Genomic DNA, 21,816 nt, shown 5'->3' on the forward strand with positions numbered 1-21,816 from the left:
AAACGGGGCAGGGGGGAAATGTATGGCAACAAACTAAACGCTGCTCAGTCTCGACTGAGTCCTGAGCTGAATCTTCGTCAGCTTCAGAAAAGTCAGAATCTCAGATTCTGCTGCTGTGCAGCTTTCACGAGGAGTCGTTTATTTTATCTCAAACTTTTCCGTCCAGAGGAGTGCACTGTGAAGCAGACACATTTCAACACAACTCCAGTCTGCTACAGCTGTGATTAACTTTACTTATTTCTATTAATAGTATTACTGTTTATTTCCTTTGCCACTTCATCATATGAATTCTTATTTTATGAGGGTCAGGACTGCTGTCCTGCAGCGTGAATGTCTTGGGTTTTCTCCAGGTGTGCACGTTAGGTTAACAGGTGCCTGTAGATGTGACTGTGAGTGTAATTAGAATGGCGATGTGTATTTTTTATATGATGGTGAAGAACAATCACGTTTTCTATTTCTGTTATTCTTATTGGCATAATTTTAATATACTTACCAAGGGTCAATAGGTACTGTATTAACAATACTAAATACTAAAAAATATACTAATACTAAAAAAACAAAAACTCCTTACAATGATTTAGGAGCGATCTGGTGACAGTCCATTTCCAGCTTGATGGTGGACCACACCACAGGACAGAAGTGATAACTTCTTGCTGGTTTCCAGATCAGATTTACGTTTTGGATTTGCAGCTAGGAAAACTGCAGACCAATTAAGATCTGCAGAGACAAGCAGGAGCAATGAAACGTATTGTTGGCATCGTTGATTTGAGCGCCTTGAAGATTTGCCGCTATGTAAATAAAATTGAATTGAATTTGATTGAAGTCACTGTAAACACACAGCTGTTTTTGAGCAGGTTTTCCTGTACTGCCTTATGTGTTGTTAGTTTGTCACTGGGCTGCTTTTTGCTGTTGATTTTAAACCAAAACTCTGAACAACAACAACAAAACAACTTCAGGCTTGCTACCTCGCTAACTCATTAACCTCGCTTCGTAGTTCACTCCTCTGGAGACGTGAACTGACAACATTTCCCGCGCTCTCTCTGTTTTCAGCAGCTGTAGGGACTTGCTGTACTCAAGCAGACCAAACACTGATTGTGCGAAAAGGCTCAGAGGTCATTCAAATGCTTGTCAACAGTCCTTACAGCAGGTTTCAAGATGAGCGGGAGAGCTAACCGGAGGGCACCGCAGCATCGTTACAGTACTGCAGCAGCAGGACTCTAAAAAGGTGACGTTTCAGCAAACAAAAGAGCGGTCTCTGTCTGAATAACATTAGCTGCAGATGGGAAATAAAGTGTCGGCAGGAGGTCAGACCTGTAAAGAAGGGAGCGCTGGTTCTGAAGGTGTGTCTGTTGAAAAGGGGACAAAAGACAAGCCGCTTTAAGAGGTGAATCCTCCGCCAGGTTCAGGTCTGCAGCGGGAATGTCAGGTCCACCTGAAACAGGCCTGCGGTTGTTTTATCCTCAGCAGCTCTACAGCCCCTTCAGGGAGGAGACTTTCTTCTTCCGAGCAGCTAACATCTCATAGAACGGGTCTTTGCTGATGGCAGCCCTGCAGAGAGAAGGACAGCAGTTCCACTTTTTCTTCATCGTCATCATTAGTTTGACCCTCTGCAGGGAGAGAAAACAAAACTGAAACTCACTTGATGCTTTTGATCCATTCGTCCTTCTCCTCCACAGTTGGGGCGGAGATTCTGTAGAAAGTGTGGTTTCCCTCGACGACGCGGCCGTCTGCCTCCGTCTTGCAGGCCTTGATCACCTGATCTTTGTGGTTGGGGATGAACAGCTCGAAGCAGTTCTGAGAGAGATCATGGTTGAGGCAGGAAGGCGAGTAAACAAGTTACATGTGTGATCGGTTGTTTTCGCTCTGTACTGAACGTGTTCAACGCTGTAATAAAAACTTTATATAAACTTTATATAAACTGTTGATCCATCAGCAGGTTGAGGGTGGACGGTCACGTGTTCATTGTTCATTTGCTGGAGTTATCGTTGGGTACGTTGTGGTTTTTTTTAAATGCTTTTTCAGGCTTGCACCTGTGTAGTATATGTACTTTTTTTTAAAACCCTATTTTTGGATAAAGTCATCAAATATTTGAAGCCAATGGAAAAAGTGGCTAAATCTCTGGCTCCTCCAGGTACGACTTTAGGCTTCCTCCAAAATTAAAAACTTGACGACCACAAGAGCGACCCCACAGCTTGTGAGCAGATGCACGTATGTTACCATTTTGAAACTCCTACGTGACATCGTTCTTGATTTACTGTGTTCACAAGATTTTTATAGAACTTGGCCTCTGACCTTGAGGTCGAGGTCACTCAGATTGAAGCTCGTCCTAACTTTTTATTAGATGCACGGTATGAATTTCAAAATCCCATGTTGCCTCGTTCTCAAGTTGTCACATTCACAAACTTGGTTGTCCATGCTGAAGATTATAACCTTTAGTTTTTAATTATGCGTCCATAATAATCATGGGAGTAACTAAGGAAAACATGCAAAATAAGGACTAGTATCACAAGAAAATCAAAGTCATCATTACTTTGGAGACATGGTTACACGGTTTATTTTTGCTTTGCTTTTTGAAATCCTTTGTAAGCTGCTTTCAGCAGCTCCCTTATTAACAGAGGGTCGCCACAGCGGTTAGCTCTGCATGTTTGATTTGGCAGATTTATGTGGGATGCTGTTCCTGACGCAAACCCAAAGAGATTTGTGTCCCCTCCTGTTTTTGCCATCTTTTTCTGATCTCTGAGACTTTGATCTCTTCAATCACAGGACAAAAACAAAGAGAGCAGCGGTTTACCGGCTTCTTTGAGTCCTCGACTTCTCTGATGCTTAGATTTTCCAGTGGAATAATCCCTCTGGGTTCTTTGTCCTTTTAAACAGCAGAAAGAAAAAAAAAATAGTTCAGGCTGTCCACAGTTACATCCAGTAATCATTTATTTTCACAGTGAAACAAGAAGTACTCACAGTGGTGTATTCAAAGTAGTAGAGACAGTTATCAGTGAGAATAAACCAGCGCCGCTTCCAGGTCTTCACTCTTCCACCTGAGGATGGATTAAAGGTGAGTTATGACATCGGTAAACTGAATGCTGATGTTGACGGCGACACTCTGAAGCACACTGATGACACAATTCAGCAGGTTAAGTAAAGCCTACTGACTGCAACAGCTGAGGTTAAAACGTGAGTCAGTGGGCAGTTCAAGGAGTCCAGCAGTTAGAGGCAGATGTGAAGCGCTAATACCTTCACATCAGGACATGATAGCGAAAAGCAGCAGGTGAACCGGATGTAAAAACTAATTATCACAGTAAAACTGTGATGGGTAGGTGAATGCACACAGCCAGTGGCAGGACAGAAATGACGGGGTGGTGGGCAGGGGCAGCTCAGAAAGCAAAGCGGTGCATTAAAGCTGGCGAGTGTGAGGATACATACCTCCTGAAGTCAAAACCATGAAACACAAACAGACAAGAAGAGCGTCAACAGGAGAGTAAAACATTTCACTCAACTTTGATTAATGTTTCAATAAAAAGATCTCTCATCGTCTCGTTAAAGCCGCTGTTACATATCTGGTCCACTAGAGGGACGACCTGTTTGTAGAAACTGAACATACCGAGTTTGAGCAACCACCCTTCTCTGTCGGGGTTGAAGAAGGTGTGAGTGAGGTCATTCCCATCATCCTCTGGGATCTTAAAAGGTTCGTTCTTGATGCTGTCGTACAGGTTCTGCATAGATGGTGACATCATTTAGATCATGCGGGTAGCTACTATTTATCCTTACCTTTATCTTAACTTCTACTTATTTACAACACAAACATTTATCAGCAAATTTCAACTCTGGGGTTATGATTTATCAAAATAAACTTAAGTAAAAACAACAAATACACTCAGAGAATACAACAGAATAATGTGTTGGCTACTTCAGCTATGAAATAAATAGAAATGGTGTTTACACGGGTGAAACTGTTGCATAATAACTTATTAAAAAAAACTCAAACACAGGAACATTTTCAAAGTGTATCATTTATACATTTTAGACATGTTCACTTGAGCCTTTGCCAGGAATTTCAAAAAGCTGAAACCACAAGCTGAACCCCCACTTTACTCCTTTAAAAAAGCAGTTTCTTGGTAAATAATTTTTAGTCATTGAGACACCCATTTATGATTAACAGCCTGAGATGTTTTAAAAATAATTGGAATTGAGCTTTTCTGCATTATTTGTTGGAATGTGTTGTAATGAGGGACTTTTACGTGCTGTCTGGACCGTTCAGTTTGAATACACTGACATTTTTGAGAAACCTTCTTCTCGTCTCTACCACAGAACAGAAAAATGAAGCATCTCTAGCTCATTCTTCGTTTGTGGTTTCTGCTCAGACTTTTGGCTCCATTTGTGGTTGAACGTAAGGTGCTAATGTTACACTAATCAGGAATGTAACTTCAATATGACGCTTGGCTTGCAAAACCACAAGGTCACAAACAACAGCTGCAAGTACCTATTATCATATCATGTGTCACGGTTATAATCATAACAATCACAGCTACAGTCATCGGACAGCCGGTGCTTTCCAAGTTGTTTAAATGTCCACCAGAAACTCCACAGCGCATTCATATTTCCACACACATGGACCATCAGATGTGCTGTTCTGTCTGAATTCACAGGGCCTGAACACATAGTGAGTATATCACACAGGGTGCTGTGGACTTCCTGAACTTCACTCACCCTGAGCAGGTCCTCCGGTAGGTCTCCTCCATCATTGATTCCTCTGTTCATTGCTGTGAATTTCTGAACAGAGGGTTTGTCCTTCACGTTGGGGTTGTGTAGACTGGTGTTCAACATGATCACGGCGAACGACAACACGTAACAGGTATCTGCAAACAGACACAGTGTGTGTTTGTATGTTTTCCGAGTCAGGCTGTTAGAAAGACCACAGTGAGTTTAAACGATTAACTGAAAACCACTGAGGTGCTGCTATACCTTTGTGTAGAGTGTTAGTTAAAAGAAATTACATTCCCAGACAACTACAGTCATAGTTGGTTGTATGTATTTGTTCACTATCAGGTCCATCCAGTGCAGACATAGAACACAGTGTGCTAATTATCAAATAACACCTTACGTACAAACCGCATGCTATACTTTTCCAAAAACCTGTGTGCTCTGTCCAGTAAGCAGCACAACCTTCACCTATTTGCACATTCCTCATATTACCCATGTCAGGAAGCAGAAGGGAAGATCCTCGTGTCTGCAAGTCAAAATATCTTTGAACAAGATGGTGAGCTACAAATTTCCCCCAGTGCATCAGTATGAGACTTTGTGTGTGATGTGTAAAAACTGTGTGGTGAGTAGGTGAATGTGGCTGAGTGCTCACTAAGAGTAAGAAAGCAAGAACTCTAGAAGTTCCTGAGCTAAAGAGAAGCGAAGATAAGTTAACAACAAACAAAAAACAAACAAACAGGTAAATCTTTATATTAAAGTTAGTTTAATATGCAGGTCCTGGCCTAAAACGATGACATTAAAATTATTGTAACTTTTGCTTTGCTTCGTATTTTAGTTATGTTTCTGTGAGTATTAGATAATACATTTAGATCAACTCGGTCGTTTAAAATGTGCTGAATAAATAAAGGTGACTTGATTTAAACGAAAAACGGAAATGCGCATTAAACTAAATATAAATCATTACTGGTGTGTTTTCCTGCTCAGTGGAAAATTGTAGAGCCCTACATACAGTGTGTGAATGGAATAAATGCTGTAAAAATGAAAAAAAGATGGAAGAAAAATGGTTTTATTATTGAACAACTTCTTTATTTTCACTCTGTAATATGTAAAAACTGTGACCATAAACCGTTTTTTCCTCACGTACCGATGCTCTGAAACACTCCGGGGTTGCAGTGACAGTATCGCCGAGCAAACGCCTCCATCATGCGGTCGATTTTCTGGGCCTCGCCGGGCAGCCTAAAGCTCCACAGAAACTGCCTGAGAGCTTGAACCAGGTTCAAGTCTGTGAACTCGTGAAGCTCCAGGAAGGCGTGCAGGACCTTGATGTTGAATTCATCTCTGCACGACACACAAAATCCCACACACAAACACACACCCACGTGTGCACGCACACAGGAGTAAACAGAAGAGAAACTGTGTCAGCTCTGTTCAACTCAAGAGAATCAAATTAAAGGATGCTCTTGTTGAACTGCTTATGCACCAAAATCTATATCCAGTATACAGCACAATTTCTCCTGTAACACACAGAAGATGTGGTAGTAATAATAATAATAATAATCTGGGAATTTTTTAAACTGGCCTTTTATTACTTACAGTGGGGCAAAAAAGTATTTAGTCAGCCACCGATTGTGCAAGTTCCCCCACCTAAAATGATGACAGAGGTCAGTAATTTGCACCAGAGGTACACTTCAATTGTGAGAGACAGAATGTGAAAAAAAAAATCCATGAATTCACATGGTAGGATTTGTGAAGAATTTATTCGTAAATCAGGGTGGAAAATAAGTATTTGGTCACCTCAAACAAGGAAAATCTCTGGCTCTCACAGACCTGTAACGTCTTCTGTAAGAAGCTTTTCTGTCCCCCACTCGTTACCTGTATGAATGGCACCTGTTTGAACTCATCATCTGTATAAAAGACACCTGTCCACAGCCTCAAACAGTCAGACTCCAAACTCCGCCATGGCCAAGACCAAAGAGCTTTCGAAGGACACCAGGAAAAGTATTGTAGACCTGCACCAGACTGGGAAGAGTGAATCTACAATAGGCAAGCAGCTTGGTGTGAAAAAATCAACTGTGGGAGCAATCATCAGAAAATGGAAGACATACAAGACCACTGATAATCTCCCTCGATCTGGGGCTCCACGCAAGATCTCATCCCGTGGGGTCAAAATGATCATGAGAACGGTGAGCAAAGATCCCAGAACCACACGGGGGGACCTGGTGAATGACCTGCAGAGAGCTGGGACCAAAGTAACAAAGGTCACCATCAGTAACACACTACAACGGCAGGGAATCAAATCCCGCAGTGCCAGACGTGTTCCGCTGCTGAAGCCAGTGCATGTCCAGGCCCGTCTGAAGTTTGCCAGAGAGCACATGGATGATACAGCAGAGGATTGGGAGAATGTCATGAGGTCAGATGAAACCAAAGTAGAACTTTTTGGTATAAACTCAACTCGTCGTGTTTGGAGGAAGAAGAATACTGAGTTGCATCCCAAGAACACCATACCTACTGTGAAGCATGGGGGTGGAAACATCATGCTATGGGGCTGTTTTTCTGCCAAGGGGACAGGACGACTGATCCGTGTTAAGGACAGAATGAATGGGGCCATGTATCGTGAGATTTTGAGCCAAAACCTCCTTCCATCAGTGAGAACTTTGAAGATGAAACGAGGCTGGGTCTTCCAACATGACAATGATCCAAAACACACCGCCCGGGCAACAAAGGAGTGGCTCCGTAAGAAGCATTTGAAAGTCCTGGAGTGGCCTAGCCAGTCTCCAGACCTCAACCCCATAGAAAATCTGTGGCGGGAGTTGAAAGTCCGTGTTGCTCGGCGACAGCCCCAAAACATCACTGCTCTCGAGAAGATCTGCATGGAGGAATGGGCCAAAATACCAGCTACTGTGTGTGCAAACCTGGTAAAGACCTATAGTAAACGTTTGACCTCTGTTATTGCCAACAAAGGTTATGTTACAAAGTATTGAGTTGTATTTTTGTTATTGACCAAATACTTATTTTCCACCCTGATTTACGAATAAATTCTTTACAAATCCTACCATGTGGATTCATGGATTTTTTTTTTCACATTCTGTCTCTCACAGTTGAAGTGTACCTCTGGTGCAAATTACTGACCTCTGTCATCATTTTAGGTGGGGGAACTTGCACAATCGGTGGCTGACTAAATACTTTTTTGCCCCACTGTATAAGGAATAAACTTTTTAAAGAGGAGTGAAGAATAAAATGTGAGATGGTCTGAACTCCTGCTATTGCCCATGTAGGCTCAAGACTGTCCTTTTTTTGATAGCACATGTCAAAACTGTCTACTGGAAAGGACATCATTAATACTGCTTACCTCTCGCCCAGATAGTCCCCGATGGCGGTTTTGTTAAGCCCCTCCCCCTTATACAGAAACTGGGCAATGTCTTCACTGGTGTTTTTCAGCAGCGAACAGTCGATCAAGAAGCGAATGCCCTGAGGAAGAAAATCAAAACACACACCCCAGAACGAACATCACACACTGAATGAAAACAAGCAGTTCAGAGAAGTTTGTAGTTCATTTTAGTAATTTTGTATGGGGGAGTTTTGGTTGTTTTTTTTCTTCTTTCTACCCATTCAAGACCAATAATCCATAAAATATCTCCTTTTAGAAAAACACCTGTTACAGTATCACCTGGTTGTTCAGGGGTAGCGTCAAACTGTGGGTGCGAACAACCAGGAGTAAAAAAAGTACACAGAGTACATGGCTTTAATAAAAACAAACAAACAAACAAACAAACAACCAAAACAGAGTCAGGGTGTCAAATTTAAAGACCAATCACACTAATGGTGTTTCAGGAAAAGGCTGGAGTTACATTTTAATACATGATGCAAATGCAAAAAACAAGGTTTGTGTATTTTATATCCTTGTCAGCTGAAAGAGGACACTTTTCCTAAACTAAACTAAAACAGACTGATAATCAGTAGCTGAACTCACATGAAAGAAGAAAGCACTGCTGCATAAATGTATTTACCTTCGCAGGATCCATGTTGAACTTTTTTCGGCCCATGGCCATCTGTCTATTCCTTTGCATGTTTTTCCTAAAATAACATTTTAAAAAACATAAACCATTAGTGTGTAAATCATATTTATTCATCACCAGTGAATTTAAATTTTCAATGCCAGCCCAGCTCTCTGTTACAACAGCCTGGCTTTTATCACCTAGAATGGAAAATATTGGATGGATTTTTTTTTTTGTTTTCTTAGTCAAAGGAAATGTCTGTTAGACCTGCCTGCGTAGCACCGATGTTCTAAAAACAACCTCAGTAACAGTCATGCTGCCCATGTTGTGCAGAAAGTTATTTCAGCATATATGCAAGTTCACTTCCCGCCTGGGGGCGTCTGTATTCAGTAACGGTCGTAGGCTAGACTCCCCATGCTAGGGACCTATGGGATCGTCGATATCGAATATCTTCGATATTGATGCCGAAACATCTAGTAGTTCAGAGTTCCAACATTCGGAAGAAGGGACTGCTCTCATAGCTAGAGACTGACGAGGTACAACATACATGCTACAGCAAGGGGGAGCCAGGACGACAGGTCGGGGGGAGATATCATCATCTCCATATGAGATTGGCCCCAAGTGTGATAGAAATTGAGTGTGACAGGAACTGACCTGAAAGACAGGATCATGGTGAAGCTTAAAACCCAGATCCTCCATGAGAGTACATGAAGTACTCTCAGATACAAGATCAAGGGAGGTGCCTAAGCCTTGCTCTTGGAAACTGCCAAGCAAAAACTCACAGCCTTGTGGTCTGCGTCTGGCAGTAGAAAAGAACAAAATGAACATTGCAGACATCGAGGACAGCTACAAGTACCTGGGGATCCCAGGCAAATGGGAACTACTAAGAGGCTGCTAGGAAAGCTGCAACTACTTGCAGAAGGTCCTGAGGAGTCAGCTCAACGGTAAGATCAGGTGATGCCCTGCCCATGACCCTGCGGCACTAATCATGGCAGTACAGGAACAAGCTCTGAGCACAAGATCCATAAAGGCTGGGGTCTATCACACCAGGCAAGACCCCAGGTACAGGCTGTGTAAAGACGCCCCTGAGACAATGCAGCACATAACAGCAGGGTGGAAGATGCTAGCAGGCAGGGCATACATGGAACACCATAACCAAGTAGCTGGCATAGATCCTGTGGGACTTCCAGATACAGACAGACAAAATGGTGGTGGCTAACCAACTAGGCATAGTGGTGGTAGACAAACAGAAGAAGACGGCCATAGTGATAGATGTAGCGATACTGAATGACAGCAACATCAGGAAGAAGGAACACGAGAAGCTGGAGAAGTATCCAGGGCTCAAAGAAGAGCTGGTAAAGATGTATAGGGTGAAGGTAACAGTGGTCCCAGTAGTACTCGGAGCACTAGGTGCAGTGGCTCCCAAGCTAGGCAAGTGGCTCCGGCAGATCCCAGGAACAATATCCAAGATCTCTGTCCAGAAGAGTGCAGTCCTAGGAACAGCTAAGATACTGCGCAGGAGCCTCAAGCTCCCAGACCTCTGGTAGAGGACCTGACAAGCTTGAAGGATAAAGGATGAGAGGGGAATTATATGATAAATATAGAAAAGAAAGACATTTTCCAAACATAACTGCCAGTGTTGTCATGTTTCTTTGTGAAATAAAGCCAAACTTCAGGATGTTCTTCCACCATGATTTCTTTATCTTCTAAGTTTCTAGTGGTCCAAACAAATCCTCTTTATGTTATTGTTATGCAATATGCAGCTCTCAATAAACATGTCAAACTATTTTGACAACAGTTGACTGAAACCAGTTTGTGATTCATATCCTTAGTGAATATCTGCCTTGAATGTCAAAATAAGCAGTCTGAGACTTTTCATGTCCCACTGGCAACCTTAATTGGGCTTATATTCTGCTAATTATCTGATGGATTAATCAATAATCCCATAAGGCAGTGCTCTAATGGTTGGACAGATTTTTTTGGTCTTTTCTCTGACTAGAAATCCTCCAAAACAAAGGCTGAGGAGAGTGCTGCTGCCTACGCACAAGCACAGAAATGGTAGTTGAGAGATAGTTTACCTCTCTTCAGTCAGGCCCAGGTTTTCAATCTCGCTGGTCACCTCTGCTATCTCATCCTTCAGCCTCTGAGTGCAGACAAAAAGAGAAGGGAAAGAAGTGATGAAACAGAAGGGGGAAGGAGAAGGGATCATTATTTTGATTGTTTTTTTTGAGTACAGAAGCTGAAGGGAAACAGCAGCAGACATCTACATGTGCCATTTGTGTGATATCTAACCCTTCAGAGGAGCCCTCTGGAGATGCTTTGATCTTGCTGTCACAATGAATTACACATGGTGGTCTGTTCCACCTACATCTCACTGACCAACATCCATACAAGCACTTCCCACTAAAGAGATGACCCACTAAAACCCCTAAAAATGCAGATATGACTCACACACTCGCAGACAGACTCATCATTTTTCTCTGCTGGGTTACATGCAACAGCCACCCTTTAAAAGAAACCTCTCTGGGATCTGTAACACCTGTTCCGGGGTCAGAGCCTACAACCCCTCCTGTCCCCTCTTTCCCCCTTCATACCACTCCCCTCCCCGCTGCTGACCCAAATTTACCAGACTATACCCCCACACCCAATGTCAACATTGGTGGGGAGACAGGAATACGCAGGATCAAAGACTTTTGATTGCCAATGGTCCTGAGAAGAGAAAGAAATAAAGACACAATAATAACAACAAAAGGCTAAGATAATTACAGAAAATGGACAGAAGCAGATGAATCGGTTCTTAGACATATGAGGTTGTGAAAACAAGGCTACATCACCATCAGCTAAGGTAAATAAGAACTGTGTCCTCTGTCTCCACTACTGGAATATTTCATGGCTCATTACCCATCAGGCCCTGAGGGAAAGACAGGGCGGGGCTTAGTGAAGAGAGACGCTAAACGAGTCGACCTTGATAATAAACTCCATCCATCAGTTTACACAGTGCTGTTGCCTGGAGGCTGTGTGTTTGAGTGTTTCTTTGTGTGTGTTGTGGATGCCCACCACACTGACAGCTCTCTGCTATAGATCAGGCTCAAAATATTTTTTTGGCTTACCTTATTAAATCTCAGTTTAAAAGAAAATGGGCCTAATGTCACTTTTGTTTGAGTCATCTCTTGCTGCTGATATCATTCAGCAACTACCAGCAGATACATTTCTCATTCTTCTGTGTGCTTGAGCAGGCCTCATCAAAAACCTTAAAGTATCAAATTCTTCCAGCGGATCACTTCCCTCTCAAAAGTAGAATGGGAGGGCTGAGCCCTCAGCAACCAGGTCCCAGATTGGGTTAAGAACAGAGACACACTTGCTTGGGTTCATTTTCAGATTTGGCTTTTTGATAAAGACATGAGATATGAAAAGTGGTTAGGGTTGGTTCAGCTGACCCTGAACCATCTTTTGGTTAGGCTGCTGGAGGCGCAGGCTCTAGGGGGACATCCCATGATGTACTGGGAATTTCTTGACTTCTTTTCACATCCCACGTGTTTATATATTTCAGAACTGTGTATACAGTTTGCATTAATGTCCTTGTCTCTCATCCCTCAAAGTCTTCGTTAAAAAATATGTTGCTAATTTTTATAAATGAGTAAACAGACAATAAAGCAGGGCATGGTTTCTCAGTCCAATCAAAACTCTATATGTCTGGTTTGAAAAGATGGTGATCGTCAAAATGCTCAGACTTCCAAATGGAACTACACAAACCAATAAAGTACATTACATTGCACTGGCTATGTCCATCTTTTATATACAGTCCATTAGGGTTATGGTGATGGATTCTGATGTCGGTGGTCGACGATAGTGACAACTTGCCAATAAAGCTGATCTTTATGTCATTTTCCCAACAAGGCACGATAATCTAAATAATCTTACAAGAGACACAAACTGAAACCAACAAGTTACTCCTGAGTCAAATTCATTGGAGATTAATTTGTTTCAGTTCTAAATGAGTTGCAATGACACTTGCATGTCCAACTTTATGCAAACAAGCATATAAAACTAAAACACTGTTTTAACAAACAATCTGACATATGGAAATGGACGGTGAGTCCTTGTTGTGTGTTGTGTAATTTTCTGATTGACTTTTATCCTTCAAGTAGGTTGAATTTACATTAAAGTCACAAGGCCAGCTTTATCCTCTATCTCACGTAACAAATTTCTCCACATCAAGAACTGACACAGGCAGTCCTGCTAATTTATTTAAGCTTGTAGAGGGAACTAAAGCAGGGGGTTAATGTGTCTCTCCAGGCTGAGAGAGCCAGAGGACACATGCATATTAGAGGTACATCCCCCTCAGACAAAGACGATCATCTGTCTTCAGTGTATACAGTAACGCTCTGGTGGTCATAGCCGTATACACCCTACCCTCCAAACACACACACACCTCCCCAGACACAGTGGTCTAGACTTGGAGGTGAAAAATCTTCTCAAGGACACACAGAGAGAAAAGAATTAAAGACAAAGACAAAACAACACAAAGCAGGGTTTGTAACTCCTGTGTGTCTCTGCTCTGGGGAAAAAAAAAGTTTTGAAAAATAAAATGTTCCAGACAACCACAGGGTGCAGAGCAAGGACAAAAACAAAATCCTGTTTCATTGCTGCTCAGTTAAGAAAGCATTTTATCCAGGCAGTAATTAAGACAGAAAACAGAGACAGGATAAAAGAGTAAACATCCACTAGTACTTTCACAGAAGAATGGGAATGTGATTCCCCTATAATTATGAAATGACGTACAGGGACTAGTGGGGCAGGAACTCAAACACTTTACCAAACTAAGTTTCATCATGATTTTTAAAAGACTGTTAATTAATTCAGTGATAGCTGCCAGAGCAATGAATAGAGAGCTAAAAGAAATACTCTTAATGCAGTGTAACATCACTGATAACTGGTTCACATTACTATTAAAACTTAACAACCAGTTTTCCAAAATACTGTGTTGGGAAAAACACATATATATCCATAATTAAGGAAATTATCATTACATTAAATCTAGATTTCCCAACAGGTAAATGTGGGACACAGCTTTTACTCTAGTAAACCAGCTCCCAGTTTGGGTTCAGGGGACAAAGCCTCTCTACCTTTCTGATAAAGCTAATATAAGGGCTGGATAAATGATACCTACTTTATGCTGCTACAGACCCCATGTTAATGTGGACCTGGATTATTTACAACTCAGTATTTTTATTCTTTGGATTCTAGTGCGGTAACTTGACAGGGTTTACAGTTCAAAATAATCCTCATTCATTTTATAAATAAATGGTACAGGTCCTTGGTTCATCCTCTGTCCAAAACAAGCAGTTTTAGCTCTTCTCCATTTAAACCATTTTTCTGCCGATTGGCTGTCACTTGCAAACAGATGGTTTGAACAACACACTTAAGATCACTAACATCATATAGAATCAAGAGCAAACTCTCCTTGTAGACCAGGTCTACAAGGAGAAACTGTGCCAAACAAAAACAAATGTTTGACTTTAGACCATGACATTTAAAGTGGTGCAAAATAGATTTGCTTTTTAGCAGACCTCAAGGATCAGATCTTTAAGGGATGCTGAAATGCTGAAAGAAATAAGAGAACTTAATTTCAAACCAACCCTATGTACTTCAAGGGTCAGTAATTCAGTCGGTTTTCATTATGTGAAGGTAGAATTTTGCACAACTTTTTAAAGTTATTAGAGAAAGAAAGCAGCTGATTCGGAGGAGGTCAGGCAGGGACTTTTATCAGGTTTGACTGAATTTTAAAGTCACACCAGCACCACCTGCCCTACTCATCATGAGAGTTAAGAGTTTCTCGACTCTGATTAAATACAAAGCAAGCTGAAAGATAACTATCTAGCTATCAGAACACAAGGAGATGACTTTAAAGGTCAGTCAAATTTAAATCTGGTTTAAGTGTTTTTCAGGGGCGGAGGGGGTTCCATGGACCAATTCCTGAAACCTTTTGATCACATCTTTTTGGCACCAGAATTGGCCCAACCAGTGGAGGTAAACAGGTGCCAACAAAGGATCTGGTTCTGCTGGAAGATTACTCTTCCAACTTTAATAATAATAATGATTGAAATATTATGGATGGATGCTTAGTAAATGAAATTATATTGGGACAAAGAGTGGTTGAGTTTCTGATGCACATACAAGTGACTTTATTTACATCCATCTGGTCAAGTGGACATACCTATGTGCATCCAGTTCCACAATAAATTAGATTAGATAATTATAAAACAAGACATATTTCAGACTTTCATGCTTTAAACCCCAGATGAGCTCAGCTTGGAAAGGACATCAACTGGCTCGGACAAAGAATGTGAGTGTACTCTTACCTGTATGTCCTGCAGCAGCTCTTGTTTTCTGCGCCGGATGCTCTCCAGCTCCTGACGCTCCTCTGGACTCAGGTCATCAGGCACTGAGGACAGAAGTATACGCAACACTAAATAAGAGACCAAATACTCTCCCTCAGATAGAGAAGAAATACAAATGTGAAAATCCCCTCTGGAATCAAACTGAAATTAAACAAAAACTACAAGAAAACCATACACACAAATGAAGAACAGAGATCTGAAATTCCCACTGCTCAGGGTCACTATGGCAACACAATCTTTGATCCGTCATATACCCACCACACCACCCCACCACCACCCAAAATTCAGTCCTGAACTAGAGGAAGAAAGAAAACCTCTCTGTCTTATATAAACACACAAACACACACAATCATTTTCATATCTTAGTGACGACATCTCAGTGACATAATGCTTTCCCTAGCTGCTGACCCTAACCATCAAAAATGAATGCCTAACTCTAACCCAAAACTTAACCATAACCTAACTTTAACTTTGACACTAAAACCACATTTTGAGCCTCAAAAATGCCTTCAGACTCATGGGACAGGCAATTTGTCCCCATAAGTATAGTAGCATGCCAATCTTCTGTCCTCACATGTATACACACACGCACTCACTCACGCACACACACACTCTTGGTGAGGTTATATTACTGCAGTGGTTGAGAAACTTTTTCTGGCATGTCCCTTTCAGAGGTCAAAAAAGCCCAAGCACCATAGTTGTTACCAGCAAAAGGGAATAAAAAGTGAAATTAAGATCAACATGATAACATCGGTAGTAACTTTGTCCCAAACCATATTCTTCCTCTGGTCATCCACACAAGTAAAAACAAAAAAATAAAAAAACAATAATACTATTTGCTATTTACTACAAGATAATAAGAGACTATAGTGTGAATGATTTATTCACATGAGCTCAGTACTTAAATCTCAGCATGTATTTAAATTACAAAAACTGCACCAACACTCACAGCTCCTGGATAATTAATCTTAATAACTGATGATTCTTGCTTTTAAGGAAGGCCTTGGTGAACTTTAGAGAAAACTCTGCACTGACAGGTATAACAGCAAATTAAAACAGAAAAAAAAACCCTAAAACAAAACAAAAACCAAGTGTGTATTAATAATGTAATTATGAAAGCACAACTATACACAACTAGAGGAAAGAATTTTAATGTTGATCTGGTTTGATTAATTCTGTGATCACACCTTTCCCAAGGAGCCTTTATGACACTGTGATGAGTCTGTATGATGTATGTGTACTTCCTAAATTTTATAATCTGACACATACAATCCATATCATAATAATAAAAACTGAAACTAATAGAAGACAAAATAAAGTAAAACAATAGATCTATCAGATCAGATTTCATGTACTATCATGAACTTTATAACATGAGCTGAAGGTTTTGTTACTGAAACAGGATGTTTGTTTTTGGTCTATAAAGAAAAGAAAAAAAAACAGTCAGACCTCACATACAAACCTCAAAGAAAACATCTGATGACTAACAGTTGGCACATTAGACTTGATATATTAGTGTACCTATCAAAGTTGAATGGTGTTCCTCCTTATGAGAAACACCCCAACCGTACATGAACGAATGTGTACGCTGATAGAAGGGAGGTTCATGTATCCACAGACACCCAATATATCTGCAGAACAACGATAACACAGGAACAGACAAGAGCTGCTGATACACGTACTTGTGGTTTTTCTTAAGAAAGCTTGAGTGGAAAGAAAAGGAAAGAAAAAAAAAGTGTAAAAACAACACATCGGGTTGGCTCAGGACAGGATTTTGTAGGTTCGCTATGATTATAATGTTATCTTTTTTTGACAGAAATCTCAATTTCCTGTTAATTTTGAGCATTGTTTAAACAAAAACTTCCATTTTGATTGAACAAACGAATCCCCAGATAAGAAACCTGGTTGAAAATATATGAACATTTTCATGATTTTCCTCTGGGACTCAGGCTCAGGGACCACAGCACCATTGTGCTGATGTGGAATATTTCTTGTTTCACACATACATATTTGCACACAGCTCACCTCTACATTGTCAACAGTGAATCTTCCTCTTGTCTGTGCTTCACAATAAAACTACTGTATGAAATGCTCTAACCTAAGAAAAAGTGGAAGAAAGGTCACAATTGACGTTGAAAAACAAGCAGCCAGAGAGGACAAATCACGCTGTGCTGCTGCTGTCTGTCGGCCTCATTAGAGAAGTCCTGCTGAGAGATTCAAGTCAACTGTTCACTTCACTTTGCCATTGTGACCATGTTACTGAGTGTCAACCTCTGCAGAAACATTTATCAAATGTTTAAAACATAAGGTACTCTAGGCTCGTGTTAGTATGTTGTACAATATAACTAAAATACAAATTGTTAATCAGGGAGTTTTTACAACTTCTTGGAGTCTAAACGTTTTCACAGCCTTTTGGGATGCCCACCACTTTAAAGACTGGCGTGTGAAGGTTAGCTTTGAAAACCAAACTTGCTTTTTTTCTTATTTTCTGATCGGTGGTAAGGTTGGCTTGAACAGAAAAGGAAGCTAGCTCCCTGCAAAGGTGTACAAGAAACTGATCAAAGAACAAAAAATAGAAACAGACAGTGGCTGCACTTAACAGCTTCCCTTGTTTTTAATTGCTTGGGCTCCCCTAACTCTGAGGGCTTCTCTATTACAACTTCTGTCCTTTAAACGACAGGACCGAAACAGGCAACAAAATCCAGAAGTAGCCCAGAGACTACTTGTTCCACATATTTTTCACACTGCCCCCTGGTGACAGCACACAGGTACAACATGTAGCTGTTTTATATACGGTAGGCTGTGCGTAGGACATCATGACATAACATCAGACACATAGTTTTGACTGTATTTGTGAGGGGCAGCCAATCTGCAGAGAGATGGCTTAAAGAGTGGGGGGGGGGGGGGGGGGGGGGTTACGTGGCTTTGTGATGGCTGTACTGGAGTAATGTTTACTTTGGGTTTCTTCGCTTCTTTTACAGTATCGTTCAACTTCACAGTGGCACACATAGTTTACTGGTCTCAAACCTGCTAGTCAGTGGCACACTGTATTATTTTTTTTAGCGGTTGATAAACAGCTTGTAGGTGCACTGCCTCTTTCAGGTGGTAGATGCACATTACTAACAGACACTGGTAAATTAAGAGAAAATATTTTTTTCGCTTAACATCTTAATGAGTAAAGCTTAACAACTTTATACAAGATGTAATCTAGCTGAGGACAAATCTTACAGATCATTTCTATATTATCAGTTAATACCAGACTGGACTATGAAATGTAAGTAAATTCTCACCAAAAGTTCTCATAGAAAACAAAAGTATGACAATCTAAGCAAACTTGTAATTACAGTATGTTTTTGTCAAACCATTTAAAAGACTTGGGACCTCCAGACATCTGTGATTCTGTCAAAATCCAAAAATGGCACCGAAGGATTTAATATAATTTGTATTTGTCAGACTTATAAACAGTGATGAACTGGCTAGTCACGCACACCCCTGACCCACAAAAGGAGGTTTAAGTAGGCTGCAGCAGCTCTTATTATAAACCTGAGGGCATAAACAACAAACTATGTGAGTATCGAGTCAGTGAAACTGGCATTCACACTGACTTCCCCTCTATGCTAAGAGAGGAAATAAAACAAACGATTTATGACAGCTTGTGAAAGAAAATATTGTCCTTTTCTCAAACTGACACACACACGCACACACAGACACACACACACACACACACACACACACACACACACACACACACACACACACACACACACACACACACACACACACACACACACACACACACACAGTCTGGCATAAATACCAAGACACCTCATCTCACTCTGCAAACCAGCTGCTCTGCATAGTCTCAAGGGCACTGAGTGTGTATTAGTGTCTCTGCTAGGACCAGCTGCTTGGCACATCCAACCATCAAACCTAGGCCTAAAGTTTGCTCTATAACCTGCTTCCACCGTCTGCACCACATCACATCCTCCTGAAGCAGAGAGACAAAAAAACCGCATCAGTCAAGCTACAGTTAGCATCTGTTCTGGTTTCCGTTCTCAAAAAGTTTCACAAGAGGACATGCACTCATTCAGGATAACTGAACACCTACACATTTGCGTCATAATTCTAATACTCATACCCAAGAAAGCTTCTGTCTGCCGAGAGACGCCACCGGCAGCAAGAATGGTCCCAGTACAACCAGCTCAGGCCAGTTTATAGCTCTGAAGTCCACACAGCTTTAGGTTTATCATCACTTCCAGTAAAAGAAAAAGCGTGTTTCTTTCAAATAAACCAGCTTTGACCAAACTGTCCAATCCCTAACCCAAATCCTGTGGTCCTCCAGTCTAACCTCTGTAGTCCTTATAACCTCATTCCAGCAAAGGAGGGAGGGCAGCAAATGAGGATAAGGACAAATGTGTGTTTAAGAGGGGGGGAAACCCTTGAACTCTCATCTCTCTCCCCCTCCTCTTCCTTCTGTCCATCTTGACTCCTCCCTTGCTCATTTACTCCATCAATGAACGGACTCCCCCACGTGGAGACTGGGGACCAGGAGGAAATTTTTAAAAAAGGATGGGGGGTACAGCTTCACATGAGCAAGGACATTGTTTGCCTTCCAGCCCAATGAAGCAGTTTTAGCCAGTAAAAAACAAACAAGCAAGCATTTCAAACTCTCTTTCAAAGACTGTATTAAGCTTATTTGCTGTTTATTTAGTGTCTTTGACCTCCAGAAAGCAGTTTTCCTTTCATCCACAGCCACTGAATCAGCTGACTGAGCTGCAACATTCTTGCTTTAACTTGCACAAAAGCGATGAATGAGTGATTCCCATAAAGAGGCAAATTAAAATCCCTAAAATATTCCTTAAAAAAAGGAAAAGGTTGCTGGATGGTGGGGCTCATGACAGCTTGACAAGCAGGAAGACTAGACAAAATATAATCACAACTAACCACGGCTCCACTGCTTAAAGAAAATAAGAGAAAATGTCAAAAGGTACCACTGCAAAAGGAACCTGGACAGTATAATCTGTTGGGAGATGTTAGCTAATGTTACAAAGGCACCTTCGAAACAAAGACCTCTCCTGAAATAAACCCCAGATAAAAAGACTTCTTGTTTCACTCTGTCAAAAAAAAGTGTGGGAGGCAAAGAGGATGACAGAATCTATAAATATACTGTGTTTTAATGGTTAACACGGAAATGTATAGATCTTTGTTAAGTGATGCAACTCAGGCTCCATGCAGTTAATACCACGTGTAGCCATGAACCGAAGGCCTGTTCAGAGCTGGAAATAACCCTTGTGCGTCTCCAAAACAAAGCCATACCAAAATATATGGTAAAGCAATGAGAAGGCTGACTCACTTCTCCTGGGGATGGAAAATGCAGCCAATATCAAAAACAACAGTTTATTCTTCTTTCTCTGCTCATCACATGTGTTTGCCACCAGAAAGTACCATGACCCAGGACCTAAGGCAAAGCAGTTTGGTTACGACAAGAAAAATATCTGTACTTTGAGCTCTCAGCGTCTCGTAATGCTCACAAGGCAGTAATTGTCTGTTTCAGTGTTCACAAGCCCATAATTGTCCATTTCAAGGATAACTGGCTCAACAGTAAGGATATATTCCTCCCTGGTTGCATTTGTACAGCCTTAAGACTAAGTCCAATAAGCAATGAGGCTAAAACCGATAAAATGAGAAAAGAACATGAGGGGGAACACGATGTGCCCCGGAGAAGAAATACTTAAATTACAGAGAAATAAAGTGCGGGCATTATAAAATGTCAGCTGCAGTGCACAGAAAGTGGAAGAAACACACTACTAAAATGATGCTCCAAAGTAAGGTGAAATAAAGCTTTTAATGCAGTTCATATTACAGGAAGTTCATTTTGATAGCTTTCCCTTGCTCTTATGAACATTAAGCCATCTATTTTTCAGAATAAGGTGGGGCACCATCCTGTATGAGATTCTGTATGTATCCTGTCTGTCATTTTCACAGGAAACAGCAGCGGTGCTGCGAAGACGCTGATTTATAATCCAAATTCATAACTATACGTGTGCGTGTGTTTACAGCCTCCTGTGTTGTTGACAACTCTTTGCAGTTTTGAGTGCAGTTCATTCACTTCCGAACCAATAAATGGTTGCATTGATTGTATTTATAGACTCATCTGGTGCTGCACAATAAGTATAGCCCCCCAGGAGGTCTGGCACCGACCCAGATTAATAATAATAGATCTCTTGTGCCAGTTAATAAAGACTGCCAAAGAGCATTAATAAGTCAGACACATGAGGACTTGTTGCTTTCGCTCTGAGTACAGGATATTAAATGCCAAAACACATACTAAAAAAGTACCTGCTACTGGAGCGAGCTCGCCTCGCTTACCTATCCATAACTATGCACAAAGTTATGCTAGTGCGCTAGCTATCCGTGTTAGCCTCTAGGTTAACGCTGTTTAACTAAACCGCGTCAGGTAACTTACCAACTTCGTCTTCCATTTCCAGAACCATGTTCCACTGTTGGTCAGCGCTGTCCCCAGGAAACCACGCTAAAGGTGACACTTTTTAAGTAACTTTAAAGCCCAAATGAGTGGCTATAGTGTGTCTAGTTTTTCCAGTCAGTTACCGTTAGACTGGCAGTTGATGACAACTGACTACGAAGAGACAGCCGGTGTCTGGCAGGATGATGGGGGGCGTGGCTTAAGCGGCAACAGCCAATCAAAGACCTATCTATGTGTC

The 21,816-nt window shown here is 41.2% G+C and overlaps 1 protein-coding gene across 1 annotated transcript; it reads right to left on the reverse strand.

Moving 5' to 3' along the window:
• Positions 1-785: 785 nt before the first annotated feature.
• Positions 786-21,735, reverse strand: LOC308390229 (cytohesin-1-like). Its single transcript, XM_080871994.1, has 12 exons — positions 21,561-21,735; positions 15,056-15,138; positions 10,772-10,836; positions 8,706-8,772; positions 8,048-8,166; positions 5,843-6,036; positions 4,705-4,853; positions 3,599-3,710; positions 2,959-3,035; positions 2,792-2,863; positions 1,640-1,794; positions 786-1,548 (listed from the first exon to the last, which is right to left on the reverse strand). Exons 1-12 carry the CDS (start codon positions 21,586-21,588, stop codon positions 1,470-1,472), a joined length of 1,200 nt encoding a protein of 399 aa, XP_080728120.1. The 5' UTR covers positions 21,589-21,735; the 3' UTR covers positions 786-1,469.
• Positions 21,736-21,816: the final 81 nt, after the last annotated feature.

The sequence above is a fragment of the Rhamphochromis sp. 'chilingali' genome, assembly GCF_963969265.1.
Source record: "Rhamphochromis sp. 'chilingali' genome assembly, chromosome: 22".
NCBI lineage: Eukaryota > Metazoa > Chordata > Actinopteri > Cichliformes > Cichlidae > Rhamphochromis > Rhamphochromis sp. 'chilingali'.

Coding starts and splice junctions, on each gene's coding strand:
- LOC308390229 (XM_080871994.1), bottom strand. CDS start 21,588: ATGGTTCTGGAAATGGAAGACGAAGTTG. Junction 8,167..8,705: donor TCAACATGGATCCTGCGAAG/GTAAATACATTT, acceptor TTTCTTCCTCAG/GGCATTCGCTTCTTGATCGA. Junction 3,711..4,704: donor TACCGGAGGACCTGCTCAGG/GTGAGTGAAGTT, acceptor CCATCTATGCAG/AACCTGTACGACAGCATCAA.